The sequence below is a fragment of the Paroedura picta genome, chromosome 7 (assembly GCF_049243985.1).
Source record: "Paroedura picta isolate Pp20150507F chromosome 7, Ppicta_v3.0, whole genome shotgun sequence".
NCBI classification, from domain to species: domain Eukaryota; kingdom Metazoa; phylum Chordata; class Lepidosauria; order Squamata; family Gekkonidae; genus Paroedura; species Paroedura picta.
In genome coordinates this window covers 37,525,112-37,542,123 of record NC_135375.1, presented here as the reverse complement: position 1 = coordinate 37,542,123, position 17,012 = coordinate 37,525,112, and the positions used below count along the sequence as shown (strand labels likewise).

Sequence of the window (17,012 nt, the reverse complement as noted above, 5' to 3'; positions counted from 1 at the left end):
AGTATCTTCTACAAAGTAAACTGATTATACCTGTCCAGTTCCTTTTGGCAAGATGTGCATGTGAGAAAGTGATAAATAATTGATACTCTTGGTGTAAATCTTAGCAGAAACTGCCGAAATTTGAATGAATGGGGATTCAGGGCTGCTATGGGCACTTTAAAATTCAATATTTTGAACAGGATAGATATGTACTTCAGAACAGGAGAAGCAAATCAGCCTAACTCTAAAAATAATTCAGAGAGCTTAAACAAAAACAACAACAAAAACCCTAACAGAATGTCAGGAGAATGTTATATAGCCTAGCTGATGTTCTCTATGATTATATTGTTTCACTTTCATACACACACACACACACACACACACATTTAAAAGGCTACATAGGTGTTCTTCTAGAGTGGTACAGGCAGGAATACGCAGGATAGGTTGGATAAACGAAAACTAATTTGAAAACCTATTTTAAAATTAGACAAAAATGATGTATGTTGTGTTATGTTTCCAGTGATACCATAGTCATAACAGAAAGGTGTCTGTGACATCCATGCCAACATCCTCCACACTGCATTCCACATTACTGCAGGGGAAAGGGTGTTATTCACAGTTTCCTAGTGACAAAATCCTGACTGGGGAAATGTTTCTGAATCCACTCTTTCTGTCCTGCTGCAAAAACTGTGCAATAACTTATTCAAACTTTTGCACAATAAAATAATTTTTCTGTCGAGGACCAAAAAGAATGTATGTCCGCACATTAGCTTATCCTACCTGAACAAATGCATGCCGTAATGTGCCATGTATATCATTGAGACTGTTAAATTTAGTTTGGCTTATGCACTGCACAATGTGATTGCATTGTTAGCTGACATGTGTTTGGAATAGGTGGCATTTCGTTCATTAGCTAATTTTTTAAGGAAAATTATCTATCACCAAGCTGCACACCAATGATAAAAATAATCACAGCATTATAAAAGTGTATGAGACAACAATTTCCTCCATATTGTCAGGGCTACCAAACTTTGCCAAAAAGTGTAAATGTAAGGTATTGATTTCATACATAGCAAAACATTCCACAGCAAAAAGGTGTAAACTGGAAACAAACATTCTCTGATTTTCTTTGGCTGCTGCATGTTGTGATCATGAATAGGAAAGAGGGCTTCTGAGACAAATGTAGACACCTAATTAGAGGCTTTGTTTGCCTAATGTATGAATGCCTCATTGCTGGGACTTTCTGCATCAACAAATGAGTTAGCCTCCAGGGTCAAAATCCAATCAGAAATTTGTGGGTATTTTGATAACTGACAACAGGAGCTGGCCTTGGGAACTGCTTGTGCAATTTTGTCAGTGGACCTCAGGATTTCAGCCATCTGCTATTCTGACTATATGACCCCTGGGTATGACTACATCTGTCTGTCCCAGATAATTGAGGATCTGAGTTATGCCTTCCTTACGTCTTCCTTAAATGGGTATGATTCTGCTTAAGACAACACTATATATATCACTGTATATATAGGGCCCCAGCTACTCTTCATAATACTGTAGAGTTTCAAGGGTGCTGTGCTGATGTTGTCTCTGGGGCTCTGCCTGGACATGACATCAGCATATAGTCTGACATCATTTCTGCCCCTAGTCTCACCCCCGAAGCACCTGGAGTCATTGAGCCACCACCTGGCAACTTGAATGTATTGTTATTTAGCTGTCTGCCACTTCTCTTGTCTCCCCTCCTTTTTCTTTTTACTATTTTGCTATCACTTTGTTTCTTCTTGATTACTTCTCAGGTTTTCCAGGGCAATTTTGACAACGACACTCACAGAAAGAATGTCATTGACCCTCCAATCTATGCACGGCACATAAGGATCCTTCCCTGGTCATGGTATGGCAGGATCACTTTACGGTCAGAGCTCTTGGGCTGCACAGAAGAGGACTGATGAGAGAGCTTCACTTAACAGCACAACTCTTGATATTCCTAAAAAATATTTCCATAGAAGAAACTGTGCAAAACCTGTAGGAAGTTGAATGGGTTTTTCATGAACAAGTGCTCACTTTCTGGTAGGCCACTAACTGTCTTTTGTAAGGAGGTCTAAGCCTGCCCTTAAAATGGTCCAATCTGATTTTGTCCTTTTAAATAGGTTCTAGTTATTACTCTGTTTCGCTGTGGAAATTACCTTTCAAGTTTTCTTCTGAGTTGTTCACACTGGATGAAATATGGGTAGGGATGAAAAACAGAATCGCTTTTGCAAAGGAGATGAAAATGGCACGACAGAGTTCTTTTCCTGATTTCCAAAGGTTGATTCATTGTTTCCAAACCCAGACGGTCATCTTACTTGCAAAAAGTGATTCTGCAGCTTTAGCAATAAGTTTCCTCGGGGATGACTGCATTTGATTGTTTCCCTTGTGCCTATCAAGCATTGTCAAGATTAATGACACTTCTTGGGAGAATCTCTGTGGTCTGCAGTCCTCCTGATGTTACAAACTACCTTTCATCATTCTCTTTCCCAAATATGGAGTCTGTATATCCCAGATAATTTCTTTTTTCTTTCCATTTAAGCATTCTGTGGGCATCATCATGCTCCTTTCTGTTCAATCGCGTTAAATGCTGTTGTTTATTTTTAATGAGCTGACCTGGATTTTTATGGCACAAGATCTGCATTCAGTATATTATGAAGTTAATGATTTTGTTGGAGTGAAGTCAGTGAATTCAGCTTGCAGTTTTCTTCCTAAAGGATGTGGAGGTGAAATAATCATGGACCAAATGCAAGACCTAAGCTAGTGTGGCATGCAGGTGGGCACAGATGAATGCTGTAGAAATGGCATTCATGTGAGCCTGTGTCGTGTCTTGCTTGGAGTTGTACAGGAGTGGGCGTATCGGTGAGATTCAGGCATAGATGCCAAAATATGCAGGCAATCCTGCCAAAGTGCTGCCCTGGCTAGTTCTTCAGAATGCAGATGGAAAAGAAATGACACAAGATCTTGGTGTGGGAGGTTCAGATGGCATGATCACTAAAATTATTGCTTAGTAAACAGCTCTACAAAGGTTCTCAAGGACTTGGAAAAAGTGAAGATGGTGAGGACAGTCCCATGGGAGGGATAAAAAGAGAGATGTAAGATCTTATATAGAAAATGAATTCAGATGCAAGACAAACACCAGCAATCAGAAATAATAAAGGTGATGTGTATGCCTTGATTCTGTGGAAGAGACAGCAGGAAAGAACAGGCAGGTGTCCAAATCCAAGCATAAACTGTCATGAGTCAGAGGTTACCTCATTACATGTATGAAGTGTACATCCATTTATACTAAAAGCTACAAACAACAGAGAGGTAGGAGTGGGGACAAGTTACAAAGAAACATCTGTTTAAAGCAAGATCTAAGCAAAAGAGTAACTATTCCATTTAGAGAGGATGAGACTCACATCCATCTGTTGATAGATAGGTGAAGTAAGATAATAAGAAGATCAAAATAGAGAAGAACAGAAGTATAGATGTATGAATTAAGGGGTGGGATATGCCCAGGTTCAGACAAGACCTTGTTCAGACAAGGAAGGGGGATTTCTTTAATACGATGAAGACAACACTGGTGCCAGCAATACATTGACACTGGGTGCAGCATTCAGCTGTCTAAGAATCTTGTCTTTCATCTTAAATTAGGAAGAGAGATGCTTAAAAGTGTGTGGCAATTCCTGCTAACACCTTCAGTGTTTGAGAATGATGGTCCATTGTTTAGATGCTTACCATCCTCATACTTAGCAAAGGCACAGGGATCAACACTGCAATCCCCACCAGAGTTACAAGCTCCTAATCCCATTGACTTCAATGCCTGTAACATTGCTTAGAATTGTGCTATCAATTGCCTAGGTGTAGAGTTTAGTTCTGAATTTTACACACTGTACTCAAAGCCCTGGCATGGTAACAAGATACTACTCAAGGGCATGCACATGAAGAGACAGGCTGCATTCTTAGACAGAATGATGCTTCAGGCATTCTATTTCTTATGTTCCACAACTCCAGTGCCAGCTGTATTTCACTATGGGGGAGATGTATAAAACTTTCTAAAAAAATTAAAAATCTTAATGCTGATTCATAAAGCCCTTTACCATTACCATGACACTGTGTCATAATTATTATTCATTAATAGATGGTCTGCATACATGTACACACATCTGAGTAGAAAGTGAAAGATAAGAAAATATATCAAATGATGATGAGCCTGTTAAGTTTCTTTCAGGTCATCTAAATTTGCCAGATAGCCACTTGCCTTGGATATTCATTAGGCAACATTGGCAAATTGCACCTACTTCTGTGCATCAGACTCTCTGTGTGAAAAGGCTTAACCCAGTTGACATTTTATTTGTGCCGAGTCAATCCAATGCACTTTGCAGAGTGCTTGCCAAATCCATTATCAGTCAAACAAGAAGTAATGCTTTGCCACTGAAACTAGTGTGTAGATACCTTGGCAGAGCTCCTGAGAATTGATGCAGTCCAACATATGAACTGAATAAAATGCATATGACCGCACAGCTAGTACATAATCCAGATGGAATTCCTCCAATGCAAAATCTTTGCATATACAAGAGATGTGGACCTAGCCAATATTGCAAAGTACTGCGATTTCTAACAAAATACGGTATTATATTTCACTGGCAATTTGGGGATAATGTCTTATTACTTGAAACTTTCATTTTATGTTTAGTCTCAATTTTATAACATGCCACAGTAGATTTAGTTTTGGTTGTGCCTCATTAATGTATCAAGCTGATCATCATTTTTTTTAAAAAAGGCATTGCCTTATCATCAAAAAGAAAATCACAGAGATAAGACCATTGGTTCCATGATTGATACAAAGCTTACCATCCTTTAATACTTAGAGAGAAGTTTAGAATCTTTGTAAAGAGTCATGACCCTGTACAAAATCCCATGTAAAGTCAATGACAGTTGTTTGTCTCTTAAATTGTCTGGGACATAGGGATGTTTTATGATCAATCAAGGGCCTCTCAACAACTCTGCTCAAAAAAGGAACCGATGAAAATGTGCCCTGCCTCCATACACACACACAAACCTACACCTAATTTTCAAGGTGTCTTTGTTCATGTGTTTATTTTGTAAGGCTTAGACATGGTAATTCCAAATTTATTGGTTTGATAATCTAATGGGGTAAACAAGTCTGTGTAAGAAATGTTAAGGTCCTGTGCAACCTTACTATTTTTTTTTTATTTTGGGTTCTTGAGTCAGATTTGTGCTGCATTACAAAAAGCCACTAGACTGTTACTGTCTTGTCTGTAACTGTGTTAACATTTCTAAACAATGCTATCTATGGAGTGGTCTTCAAATGTAGTGAATAATTTTAAAGAGAAAGTCAATCATAACTGCAGTTTAAGGTGCAAAATGGCAGGTGAACTAAGATCTGTGTTAAAACTACTGTCAGCCCTTTTTCTGTTCCTTGGGCTTTTGGGAAACGTTTATAGTTTACATGTCCCATTACTGCCAAGCAATTCTGTTTCAGGTTTCTAGGCCTACTCTAAAGAGTTGCAAACTGTGGATGCTTGATTTTTCTGGTGGTTCTAAAAACAGCCTTGTTCTTTTTCGCTCTCTCATGGGCCAAACTATGTACTAGCATTACAACAGGATGCAAGCAAAATCACTCGAGACTTGGCACCATTCTGGGGGTGGCACCAATAACACCCACTAGGTGGGTGCTAAAGGTCCCTATCCAATGAACATTGCACGTGCACCTTTTTGAATATGCAGACCCCAAGCCAAAAATAGACCTCAGCGTACTAACTGTCTTGAGGGATAAAGGTATAATCCCCGATGCTTACGCTGCAGACAGTCTCTCATCAAACGGAAGGCTCAGGACAGTTGTAGCCTCCCTTATGAGGAGATGATTTCTGCAAATAGGATACGGCAGGTCTTCAGTCTTGGGGTTTTGATCCTAAAAGGCTAACACCATTTCAGTGAATAAAGCCTGAACTGAAGGAGCACTTTGAGCTGCTAGTCAGTGAAATGTGTTAGCTTTATTAGTATTTTTCCCTCTATGACAACATGCATTTAAATTGCTCTTATTTGCAAATTAAATTAATCTTTTAATTTATAGCACAATAAAAATTATGTTGAAGTTGTATCTTTTCTGTTCATTCCTCTTTTTACTTGAAATGGTTTCATTTTGATCTTCTTTTGTTCATTCCCATCACCTTTTGTCAGTTCATTCCTAAAAAATTGAAAAGCCTTTAGGGTTTTTTTAAAGGTATACCTTGAGACCTTTTTTGCCATATTCTGCTTTAATAACATCATTATTCACTTTATGAAATGCCGTTGACATCTGTTAGATGTTTTCATGCAATTCACTGGGAAATTTATCTCAGTGCCCTACTGAAATGAATGAGGGCTGCAGAACAGTGCTATCTTGCACTAAATTTCAAAGAGGCTTATGCCTGGACAACTTCCCAGTGGGTTTTGCCCTTTTTATAGATGACAGTTGGAAGACAAATGTGTCCCATATCCTATAGTGCCAGGATCTTCAGCCCTCTTTCGCCTGTGGCCATTTTTGGAATTTTGGAATTTGAGAGATGTAGTGAGCACCACTATATGGAAACAATTACAAAATTGCTAACATTGACATGATTGGGATGTTCCAAGGTATATCTACCATATGGGCACTCCCTGTGGACCAAAGGTGATGTATCTTAGGAGATGTATTCTGAAGCAGTTCCTGCTCAAATCTGCTAATGGAAAGACAGGGCTAGCCCTTTGCTTTGGGGAAGAAACAAGTGGGCACACACACAGACACACAAACACATTGGCATGCACCATGGTACCCCTAGGCACCACAGTGGGGATCACTGTTATAGAGTTCTATTTTTTTCATTATTATTCATCACTCAATGAGTGGCACATGTAAACAAATCATCATTCAAATCCCACAGTCAAAACTTTCTAATTACTACAGACAATGGGGATTATGACATATTTAACTGCAGGCCATCAAGTGTTAGTAAATAAATCGAATATGCGATCTGAAGAGAAACCAGAGTATCAAACAAATGAGTGCTAAGACATTCTGTGCATACGTACATGTGGAAATCAGCCCTAAGTCTTCAAAAGACACATCACACAAATGAACTTGTATTAGATATGGTTGTGATTTGCAGACTCTTTGTAGGAGTACTTGCACCAATTAACTCAGAACAGGTATTTCATGCTCAGTGACTTGTGAATCATAATTAGGCATTGGTCCTAAAATCGGGAAAGTCACAAATGTTCTAATGTGTCAGATCCACATGCAGAGGTGTAAGTCATTAAGCTTTCCTGCTCCCTCCAACTCATCAAGAATGTTTAATGGCATTGAAGCTTACACTGGCATCTATGAATATCAGTTCACCCCATCCAAATGTTCACACCCTTTATTATGTGCATGTATGGCTGACCAGTAAGCCCATTTCAGACATTCAAAACTATGCATAATTATGGGAAGGGAATTAGGGTCATGGTGGCAAATTTGGACACAACTTTCATGCATTGATTGTTTCTTTGTGTACAAACACTAATGTGTACCACTTTCATGCATGCACGTTCTTCGCGCAAAGAAAAAATCAATGAATGATATTGGGGACAAGGCTGTTGAAATGATCCTGATACATCTCCACATGTTGATTCTACACAGTTTTAGAATATCCCAAAAAGGCTATAGAGAATGTTCTGTAAATTAGGATATGTGTTTATACAATCCTGAATTTTATTCCTGCACTCACCCTATTTGTACAGCAATCATACATGGATCATGTGGTGTGAACTTGCCCTTTAAAATTATGGGAAAATGTTCATTGTGCTTAATGTGAACTCGTTGAGTTGAAGTCAATGGCACTGCTCCAGAAGAAAGCGCTCTGAGGATTACCACTTAATTGGCTTTAGGATGTTGGTCTTTTTAAGGCAGGAGTCCTCAAGCCACTTACTCTAGAGTAATGTATTGCAATAAAAAGAAGTGAGTTTGATAATTGCACCCTTTCAACTGTTGGGAAAATGTTATAAACTGTCTTTGACTTTTATAGTAATTCTAACAGTGAAATTGAATTGGAATGGAAATTTTCTCCTAAGTTTATCCCAAAGTAGCTAGGTATTTCTAGGCAACCTTTCTGTAGCTCCCTAATATGCTACTTTTATAGCCTGGAAAGCAAATTAAAATGCACAAGGTTTAGGATTATCTATGTTCTATAAAGGGCTTCTCACAAAAAAAAAAAAGGAAATACCATTGGTTATGATTTTTTAGGTTGACTTTCTCTTTTGGAATGAAAACAGACAAACTTGTGTGAGTTTTGAAGACTAAGGATCCTAATGAGTGTATCTGTGCTATACAACAAAATATGAAATATAATATTCAATGCTGGCTTCAGATGTGTCAGTAAGTACAGAAGTATCTAAGACACAATGACCTTTGCAACCTTGGCAACCTGTGTAAAGTTCCAATGTTTTTTTGTATATATTTAAATCATGTAGAACAATGTTAAAACAGTATGACCTCGTCTAGTCTTCAAACTTAACAATAAAACTTTTGGAAAATCGGAATGTTTTTGAAGTGTTTGGAATTATGCTCTCAACATTTGCATTGAAATGCCCATACAACTACGTGCATGAATGGCCTATTTTACTACAGCCGGAAATTTTGCTCACTGATGTTTTTAATCATGACAAAATAGACATTTATATCATTTTCAAACATGCTGCTTACACAGATATATACACTCTAAATATTTTTGAGTGACTTAATAAGAAATGAATCAGATTCTTCAAACTCACTATTTTGCTTTGGTTTTGTCCTGAATTGCAATACTTGAAAGAACTGATAAAGCTTTCAGACTGTAGCATAGCCTGATATTAGAGAGCTCTTGTGGACACTTCCAGGTTTCATCAAGAAGTGTGCACATGCCATATTGAAACCTTCCCTTTTGAGGTTGTATTTGTAGTCAGGATTTTTTGTCTTTCCCACTGTCAATGTATTACTTAAAGCAGTGTTCCCCAACCTCCAGGCTGTGGGCCGGTACTGAGCCGTAGAGCCCTTGGTACCGGGCCGCAGCTGGGGGGAGGGAGGCGTGGGCACCAGCGCACCACTGGGTCCCCAGTCTGAAAAAGGTTGGGGACCACTGACTTAAAGTACCTTTTCCACCCTATCTTTCTTTCAATTGAACTGTGGAGTTCAGAATTCTACAGTTCGTAGTGTTACACCCTCCCTCTGTTAACTCCTTCACCTTTTATATTTGAGAAAATGATCATCAAATTCAGATAACTTGAATCACTTTCTTATTATAGTAAGAAAAGGTATTCAGTCAGTGGCCATCTCTGCCCCATCAGAGATATTGGTTAGTCTTGTATGTTTTCTAAAAAAACATAAAATTCAATAGAGTCAAAAGTTAGAATATTGCAAGTTAACAATGTTATCAGTGTTTTAATTAATGTTATCAATGCTTTATCAATGTACTTAGATTCAGGAGGTTAGCAATTGAAAGTTTTAGTTCTGTGGCTCCTTTAAGAACAACAAAATCTTGTACTCCAAAACATATATCCAGAATTAAACTTCATTGGTCTTAAAGGAGCCACTGGTCTCTAACTTTATTTTATTAATGTAATATTATTGTATTGTTACTACAGCTCCACACAAAGAAAGAACCTGACTTATTCAACTTTGTTCCTATTTAAAACAATGCTGCCTCCTTATTCCAATGCCTAGTTTTAAGGACACAATCCTGTGCAATTTATGTTTTATACTAGCTTCAAAGCCTGTTCCTAAGCACAGACTTTGAAATGCCCCACCCGCCCTTCCGCCCATGCTGTTTAAGGTGGCTTTGGGCCACTTAGACTGTGGAGCAGCTCACAGCCGGATCAAGTAGCACGGGTGGAGGCTGGCCAACTCGTCAGCAGACCCAGGACAGAGCTTATTAGCAGGGCGGGACTGGACAGATCTCATTAGCACAGGTTGGGTCAAAGGTTGTTAGTTGCCCAGGACTGAGGTCATTAGCATCCCGGAATGGGAGTTAGCACAGGGTGGGACAGAGGTTGTTAGCAGCCTGGGAGGTTGTTAGCAGCCTGGAGGGCTCACCCCCTCCATCACCACCCTTCACCCAGGGCCCTCTCCCATGACCTGCTGCTGTCTTCAGCAGCGAGGCACATCTGAGACCAAAGTGGCTAGCGTTCAGGAAACAAAGGTGGGAGCTGTAGAGGCAAGGCCAATCAGAGTGCAGCCAGACACACTCTGATTGACCCTATTCCAACTCGGACACCCTGGACACGTTCCAGGCTGTTTCACAAATATTAAGAGGAACAATGGATAAGGATGGTCTCTTTTGCCTATTTCTAAAGATTCTTGTTGCAATGTATGGCTGCGAAAGTTGGACCATAAGGAAGGCCGAGCGTCAGAGAATTGAGGCTTTTGAACTCTGGTGCTGGAGAAGACTCTTGCGAGTCCCTTGGATTGCAAGGCGAACAAACCGGTCAGTCCTAGAGGAGATCAACCCTGACTGCTCTTTAGAAGGCCAGATCCTGAAGATGAAACTCAAATACTTTGGCCACCTCATGAGAAGGAAGGACTCCCTAGAGAAAAGCCTAATGCTGGGAGCGATCGAGGGCAAAAGAAGAAGGGGACGACAGAGAATGAGGTGGCTGGATGGAGTCACTGAAGCAGTAGGTGCAAACTTAAATGGACTCCGGGGAATAGAGGACAGGAAGGCCTGGAGGATCATTGTCCATGGGGTCGCGATGGGTCGGACACGACTTCGCACATAACAACAACAAAAGATTCTTGGATAGTTTGATTTTATTCTAGCTATTGCACTTCAAACTGTATGCTGGAACAGTAGAAAATACTACATCATGCCTTAAACAACCAAAGCAGAATAGACCAGCTCTGTTTGGACCTTTAGGATGATCCTGCATCAAGCAGAGGATTGGAATAGATGGCCTATATGGCCCCTTTCAACTCTATGGTTCTTTTTCTAACCATAATACTATTTTTTTGTCATGAATCCTGGGCACAACAATACAATAGATTTGGACAGATGCAACCACTTTAGCATTAGATAAGTACAAAGACTTCAGTCTCTCCATGCCTTCTTGGCTTTTCAAACCCACTGAGTTTTATCTACTATGAACCAAAACAATGCCAAAACCTGTTTTTGGCCTACCACAACTAGTGACGGCAGCATGCAGCACCCAGGTAAACTGTTAATTTTCACCAGAGATCAGACGTTGCATCTGATTTGAACTATGTTCCATGGTTCCTGTGAAATAATACTAATTGAATTCTGATTGGGAACCTCAAGTGAAGCTGGTTATAATGTTAGTAATGCTTGAGGGTATCTGTTCCTTTTTTTTGTTCTCATAAATTAACACTGTGAAGCTATGTATAAATGAAATAAAGTATAACATGCGTATATGAAAGCTGTTTCCACTGACATAAGGGAGCCTGAAGCAGCCCAAAGTAAGGGTAACCTTGCCCCCTAAATGCCCTGAAAGCTAATAACTCATGATTATCAAAGGCTACATACAAGGAAATAGGCTGGTAGACACAGTGTTTAATTTTTCAAGAGCTGGATAGAGAAAATCAACATCTACAAGAAAATTTTTTTTGAAAGTTGACAAAATATTTTTATGGTATGGGAGGAGAAGAGTAAAACAGTAGGCTAGTTGAAACACCCTAATGCTCTCAAACCCAACCATTTATTGTTAAAGAGAAATTCACATTCCATCCTCAGTTTCCCTAGGAACTTCTTGTTAACATTTATATGTGGAATTCACAGCTCCACACATGCAAGGGGAATTGTAAATGGAAGTATGAATTGCCTTCAAGTCAAATGAATGGGAAAACCAGCTCCTAGAACACATCTCACAGTATCGTCTGCCCCTGTACCTTGCTTGTCAGCCTTCAAGAGGCATCTGGTTGGTTATTGTGTAAAATAGGATGCTGGATTAGATGGACTAGGAGTCTGATCCAACACAGTGGCTTCTGTCTACTCATGTTCTCTCATAAATCTCTGAGTTGTGGTACTGGTTTTTAAAAGAAGCTGCTGTAGAGAACATGGCCAGTTCTTCTTTGTACATTTGTGAAATTCACATATTCTCAGTATATAACAGGAACCAATAGGAATAAGTGGTCTGCTTTACAAAGTAAGCTATCAAAGCAAAGACAAAGTTTTAATAGCAAGATTTCAGACCATTGAAATGAAAGGTGTTTATTTAGACTATACAGCGGGAAATGTACAGGGCTTCCATAGAAATACATAAACTTACTCCAGCTGTGAATCAGCACTGTGAATATATTCTCCTGTTCATTCTTCATCCACCTTTCAATGGGATTTCACTTGTAATTTCCGAACAATAACATCTGTTTCCCTCTAATGGGCATCTGATGTCTAACATTTCAAAAACCATCCAGCAGCTCTCAGAGTCTTGCTTTCAAGGTTCAGTATTATGAACAGTCATTTGGAAGGATAGTTAAATTTTGTTGCAGAAAAGATCCATAAATTGTTGGTGTCAGTGTTACAGTGATGAAGACAACTAGTATGCTTACAGTAAGAATTAATTAATGTTATTAAGAAAATATATAATTATAAATATATAATTAATTTTATACAAAATGCATGGCTACCTCCATACGCAAAAGCAACAGTAATAATTAATTAGAAGAGAAAGAAAATGACTTTTAGCTCCACATTCAGAATTTACCAAATGTATTTATATCATAACTAGCTTTAAAGCCCATTTCTAAGAACGGGCCTTGAAAGGGTCCCCTCCCCTGGCCCCCGGCCAGGCAGCTTAAGGTGGCTTTGGGCTAAAGCTCGCAGCTGGATCAAGTGGGGCAGGTGGGGGCTGGCCAGCTTGTTAGCAGTGCTGGGACAGAACTCCTTAGCAGGCAGTCAGGTCCTGCTTAGCAGGCTGGAGTCCCTCATTAGCAGGCCCAGCCTAGCAGGCCAAGAGGCCCTCGTTAGCAGGTGCATCTGAGAGCAAAGAGTCCAGGGATGGAGGGCGGGAGCTGCAGGGGCAGGGCCAATCAGGGTGCAGCCAGCTGCACCTTGATTGGCCCTATTCCAACTTGGACAGCTGGACATGTTCCACCCCCTCCCCCAGGCTGTTTCACAAATATATAGAAGAACAATGGATAAGGATAATAAAATGCGAAACTGAAAAAGATATTATCCAAGTCACAATATAAAGATTGCATGTTGTCATAAATACAGCTCTTATCATGAAAATAGATTTCTATGAGATATGCTTTGTTTTTCTATATACATCAAAGTAGTGTCCTGGTTGCGTTAAGCATTTCGGTGACCGTGCAGGATATGAATTCCTACATCTCAACATTTATTGAAAGTTCCAGGTCTAAAGACATGTCAACAAAGGGAAGGACCTTCTCCATAGTGGCCTGAAAAGGTACATGCATTGCAAGACCTCCTTAGGTTCCACAGAGTATGCAGAACTTCTCTTTTTCATGTTACGATTGTGATCCACCAGGCAGCTTGTATGCTGCAGCTATGTCTTCACTATCCAACTTTGTTTGATAGTAGATAGATGTTAGTGAGGATAGATTGTTGAACATGTTATTTTTTAAAGTTAATTTATTGTGTCCATAGTGTTGTTTTTATTGAGTGCATTTTATATGCTGTACATAGAATCATAGAATAATAGAGTTGGAAGGGACCTCATGGGTCATCTAGTCCAACCCCCTTCACCATGCAGGACACTTACATCCCAATCGCTCATCCACTGTAAACTGCCACCCCTTTGCCTTCACAGAATCAGCCTGTCTGCCAGATGGATATCTAGCCTCTGTTTAAAAATTTCCAAAGATGGAGAACCCACCACTTCCCAAGGAAGCCTGTTCCACTGAGAAACTGCTCTAACTGTCAGGAACTTCTTCCGGATGTTTAGATGGAATTTCTTTTGAATTAATTTCATCCCATTTGTTCTGGTCTGTCCCTCTGGGGCAAGAAAGAACAATTCTGCTCCATCCTCCATATGGCACCCTTTTAAATACTTGAAAATGGTTACCATATCCCCTCTCAGTCGTCTCCTCTCTAGACTAAACAGACCAAGTTCCCCCAACCTTTCTTCATATGTCTTGGTCTCCAAACCCCTCACCACCTTTGTTGCCCTCCTCCGGACACGTTCTAGTTTGTCAACATCCCTCTTCAAAACTGGACATAGTACTCCAAGTGAGGCCGAACCAGAGCAGAGTAAAGCGGTACTATCACCTCCCATGATCTGGACACGATATTCCATTTGATACAGCCCAAAATCCCATTTGCCTTTTTAGCTACTGAGTCACACTGCTGACTCATGTTCAATGTATGGTCTACTAAGACTCCTTTTCGCACATGCTTCTGCCAAGACAAGTCTTCCCCATCTTATATTGGTGTATTTGGTTTTTCCTACCTAAATGCAGAACTTTACATTTGTCCCTATTGAACTTCATTTTATTCAGTTTATCCCACTTATCGAGCCTATCAAGATCATCCTGTATTCTGTTGCTGTCTTCCCGTCTAATCCCTCATCCAAATCATTTATAAATATGTTGAAAAACACAGGCCCCAGGACAGATCCTTGGGGTACTCCACTTGTCATTATTTTCCAAGAAGATGCTTAACCATTAATAAGTACCCTCTGGGTACGATTTGTCAACCAGTTATTGATCCACCTGACAGAATAAGGATCCAAACCATATTTTACCAACTTGTCAACAAGAATATCATGTGGAACCTTATCAAAAGCTTTACTGAAATCCAGATAAGCTATGTCCACGGCAGTCCCCTGATCCAGCAGGGTAGCCACTTTCTCGAAAAAAGAGATAAGGTTGGTGTGACATGTCTTGTTCTTGCAAAACCTGTGCTGAGTCTTAGAAATCAAGACTGATGGGATGGGTTTTTCATGGATTTTAATACTGCTTGATCATGATGTCAGCAATAACCCATAGCTCTGCAGTGGGTGGTGCAGGTTTTCTTCCTTTTTACCATGTGATGAGGGTAGAATCCACTTCTTCCTTTCTTGCTGCACTGCAAATCAGGGCACAAACCAGAGGAAGCCTGTCTGAAAGGAGAAATGTGTCACAGTCTCGGTAGCATTTTGCCTGCCCTCTCCTCTCCATTTCCAAATCACAATTTTTAAAAAAATGATGCAGTCCACATTGCTACGGGATCACAAGGCAAAGTGCCCCCAGTTCAAATAAAATGTTCTCTTTAGTGTACATAGCAATATTGGGATTGGGCAGCAACCCCATCCAAAACACATTCCTGTTTGTGCTTTCTGAGGGTGAGGTATGAACGGGGAAGGGGGGGGGGCAAGAGATAAAGCAGCCCTTAGCTTAGTGTCCGTGCTCTGTATTTTAAATCTTTATTGTAAACACACAACTGTCAGGGTCCAATTACCATGGCCAGCCTATCACAAATCTACCCAAATATAAGGACAGACCATTATGCAACAATTCCTGAAAAGAAATCTAAATAAATGTTTTATTGTTGTGATGTGTAAGGTTTTCTTATTTTAAGAAAAACTGTTTTACTGTTGTGGCATGTCCCCATGGCAATGCAGAAGTGTAGTATATTTTAAAAATAATAATTTTGGGAGTCAGGGGGATGGAAGTTTGAGTCCCCAAAATCACTGCTGTGAAGGGATTGTTGGCTTGAGTTGATTGACAACCCGAGGAACTGGGGGGGGGAAACCTCGGGTTGTCCATGCTTCTGGCTTCTCCACCACCTCATTGGGAGACAAAAAGCCATGATGAGACAGCGGGATAATGTAGGAAGGGTCTCCCATCAGGAAGTGTGCAAACACACAGTTTACTATCGCATGTTTGCAAGCAGGAGGTGGCATGCCTTTTACACCTCCATGCGGAAATGGTCTGCGCTGTTTAAGCGGCAGCTGTAGGATGCAGGTTGGCAGTGAGTTTTTCTCTTTCCGCCCTTCCCCCCCTTGTTTAGCAGTATTTTGGGTTTTGTTTTAATCACATTTGAATCGTATTTTTCACCACTTTTAGGTGGTTTGGAACATTGGGACATTGCCAAAAGTTCAGGGATATTTTCTGGGGCATTGTTTTGGTTTCGTTTCTGTTTTGGTGAATATTTGTTAAATTAATATTATAAATTTCCAGAATTCATATTTAAAATAGGCATGGAAGTAATAAACATGGGCATGGTAATTAAAGGAAGCTTTCTTTGTGGAAAATGGCTGCTCCCAGCTCATCTAAATTCTCTGTTTAATATTCAGCAGCAAAACCTAAGAAGAGATGATCAGAATAGCACTGGGCTCCCAAAGGGTTCATGATTCACACATCTTTTCCCTTTCCTACCCTCTTCACAGTGAGCTTTTTGCTGTAACACTTCAGAAACTTGTGGAGTCTTCCTGTAGAGGAAGAGAAGAAAAGAGATGGTTGCTGGTGGTTTTTTCTTCTTCCCTCTGTGCACTGGGACAAAAATTCAGAGCCATCACTCTACCATTGGGCTGAACTGGAGGGTAGAAGCAGGATCTTCTGTCATTGAGAGTGATTGATGCAGCTTTTTCTCAGTATTTGGCAGGATTGTATCATGTCCTTCACGTCAGGGACTGGTGTCAAGCTTCTAGAAAGAGCAATTGCTGGGAAGGAGGAAATATCCCACACAATTGCCTTCATCTTTTATGTGGTTGCAAATTCTTACCATTTTAGGGAGTGAATTGACAAGACTCTGACGAGCAAGCATAAACAGCTCTACTCAGAAGTAAGTCCCATTTTATTCAGTGGGGCTTGAGAGACAGCCCCAATTTCTAGGCTTGGGAACTATTTGCAGCTCACCCTTCCTCTAAGGGGCTTGCATAGCTCCCCTCTCCCTTGTGCCTGTCAATGGGCATTCAATGCTGTTAATTCGGAATGTAACCCAATTCTTAAAAAATATTTACAGAGCACTGACCCCTGTGTTCTGTGCAGAGGAAGAAAGTAGAAACTAAAAAAGCAAAGGAAAATATAGCTTCACAGAGCCTGGCTTGTAAGCAAGCACAACAGTGTCAGAATGTACAAC

General features: G+C 40.1%; 1 protein-coding gene across 2 annotated transcripts in view; it reads left to right on the top strand.

Moving 5' to 3' along the window:
- Positions 1 to 8,544, top strand: part of EDIL3 (EGF like and discoidin domains 3) — a 295,349-nt gene extending 286,805 nt beyond the window's left edge. For both annotated transcript variants that reach the window (XM_077347541.1, XM_077347540.1), the window contains one exon: positions 1,770 to 8,544. In XM_077347541.1, coding sequence (XP_077203656.1) covers positions 1,770 to 1,919 — 150 coding nt within the window. In that variant the 3' untranslated portion in view covers positions 1,920 to 8,544. The remainder of the gene's footprint in view (positions 1 to 1,769) is intronic.
- The last annotated feature ends 8,468 nt before the right edge of the window (positions 8,545 to 17,012 follow it).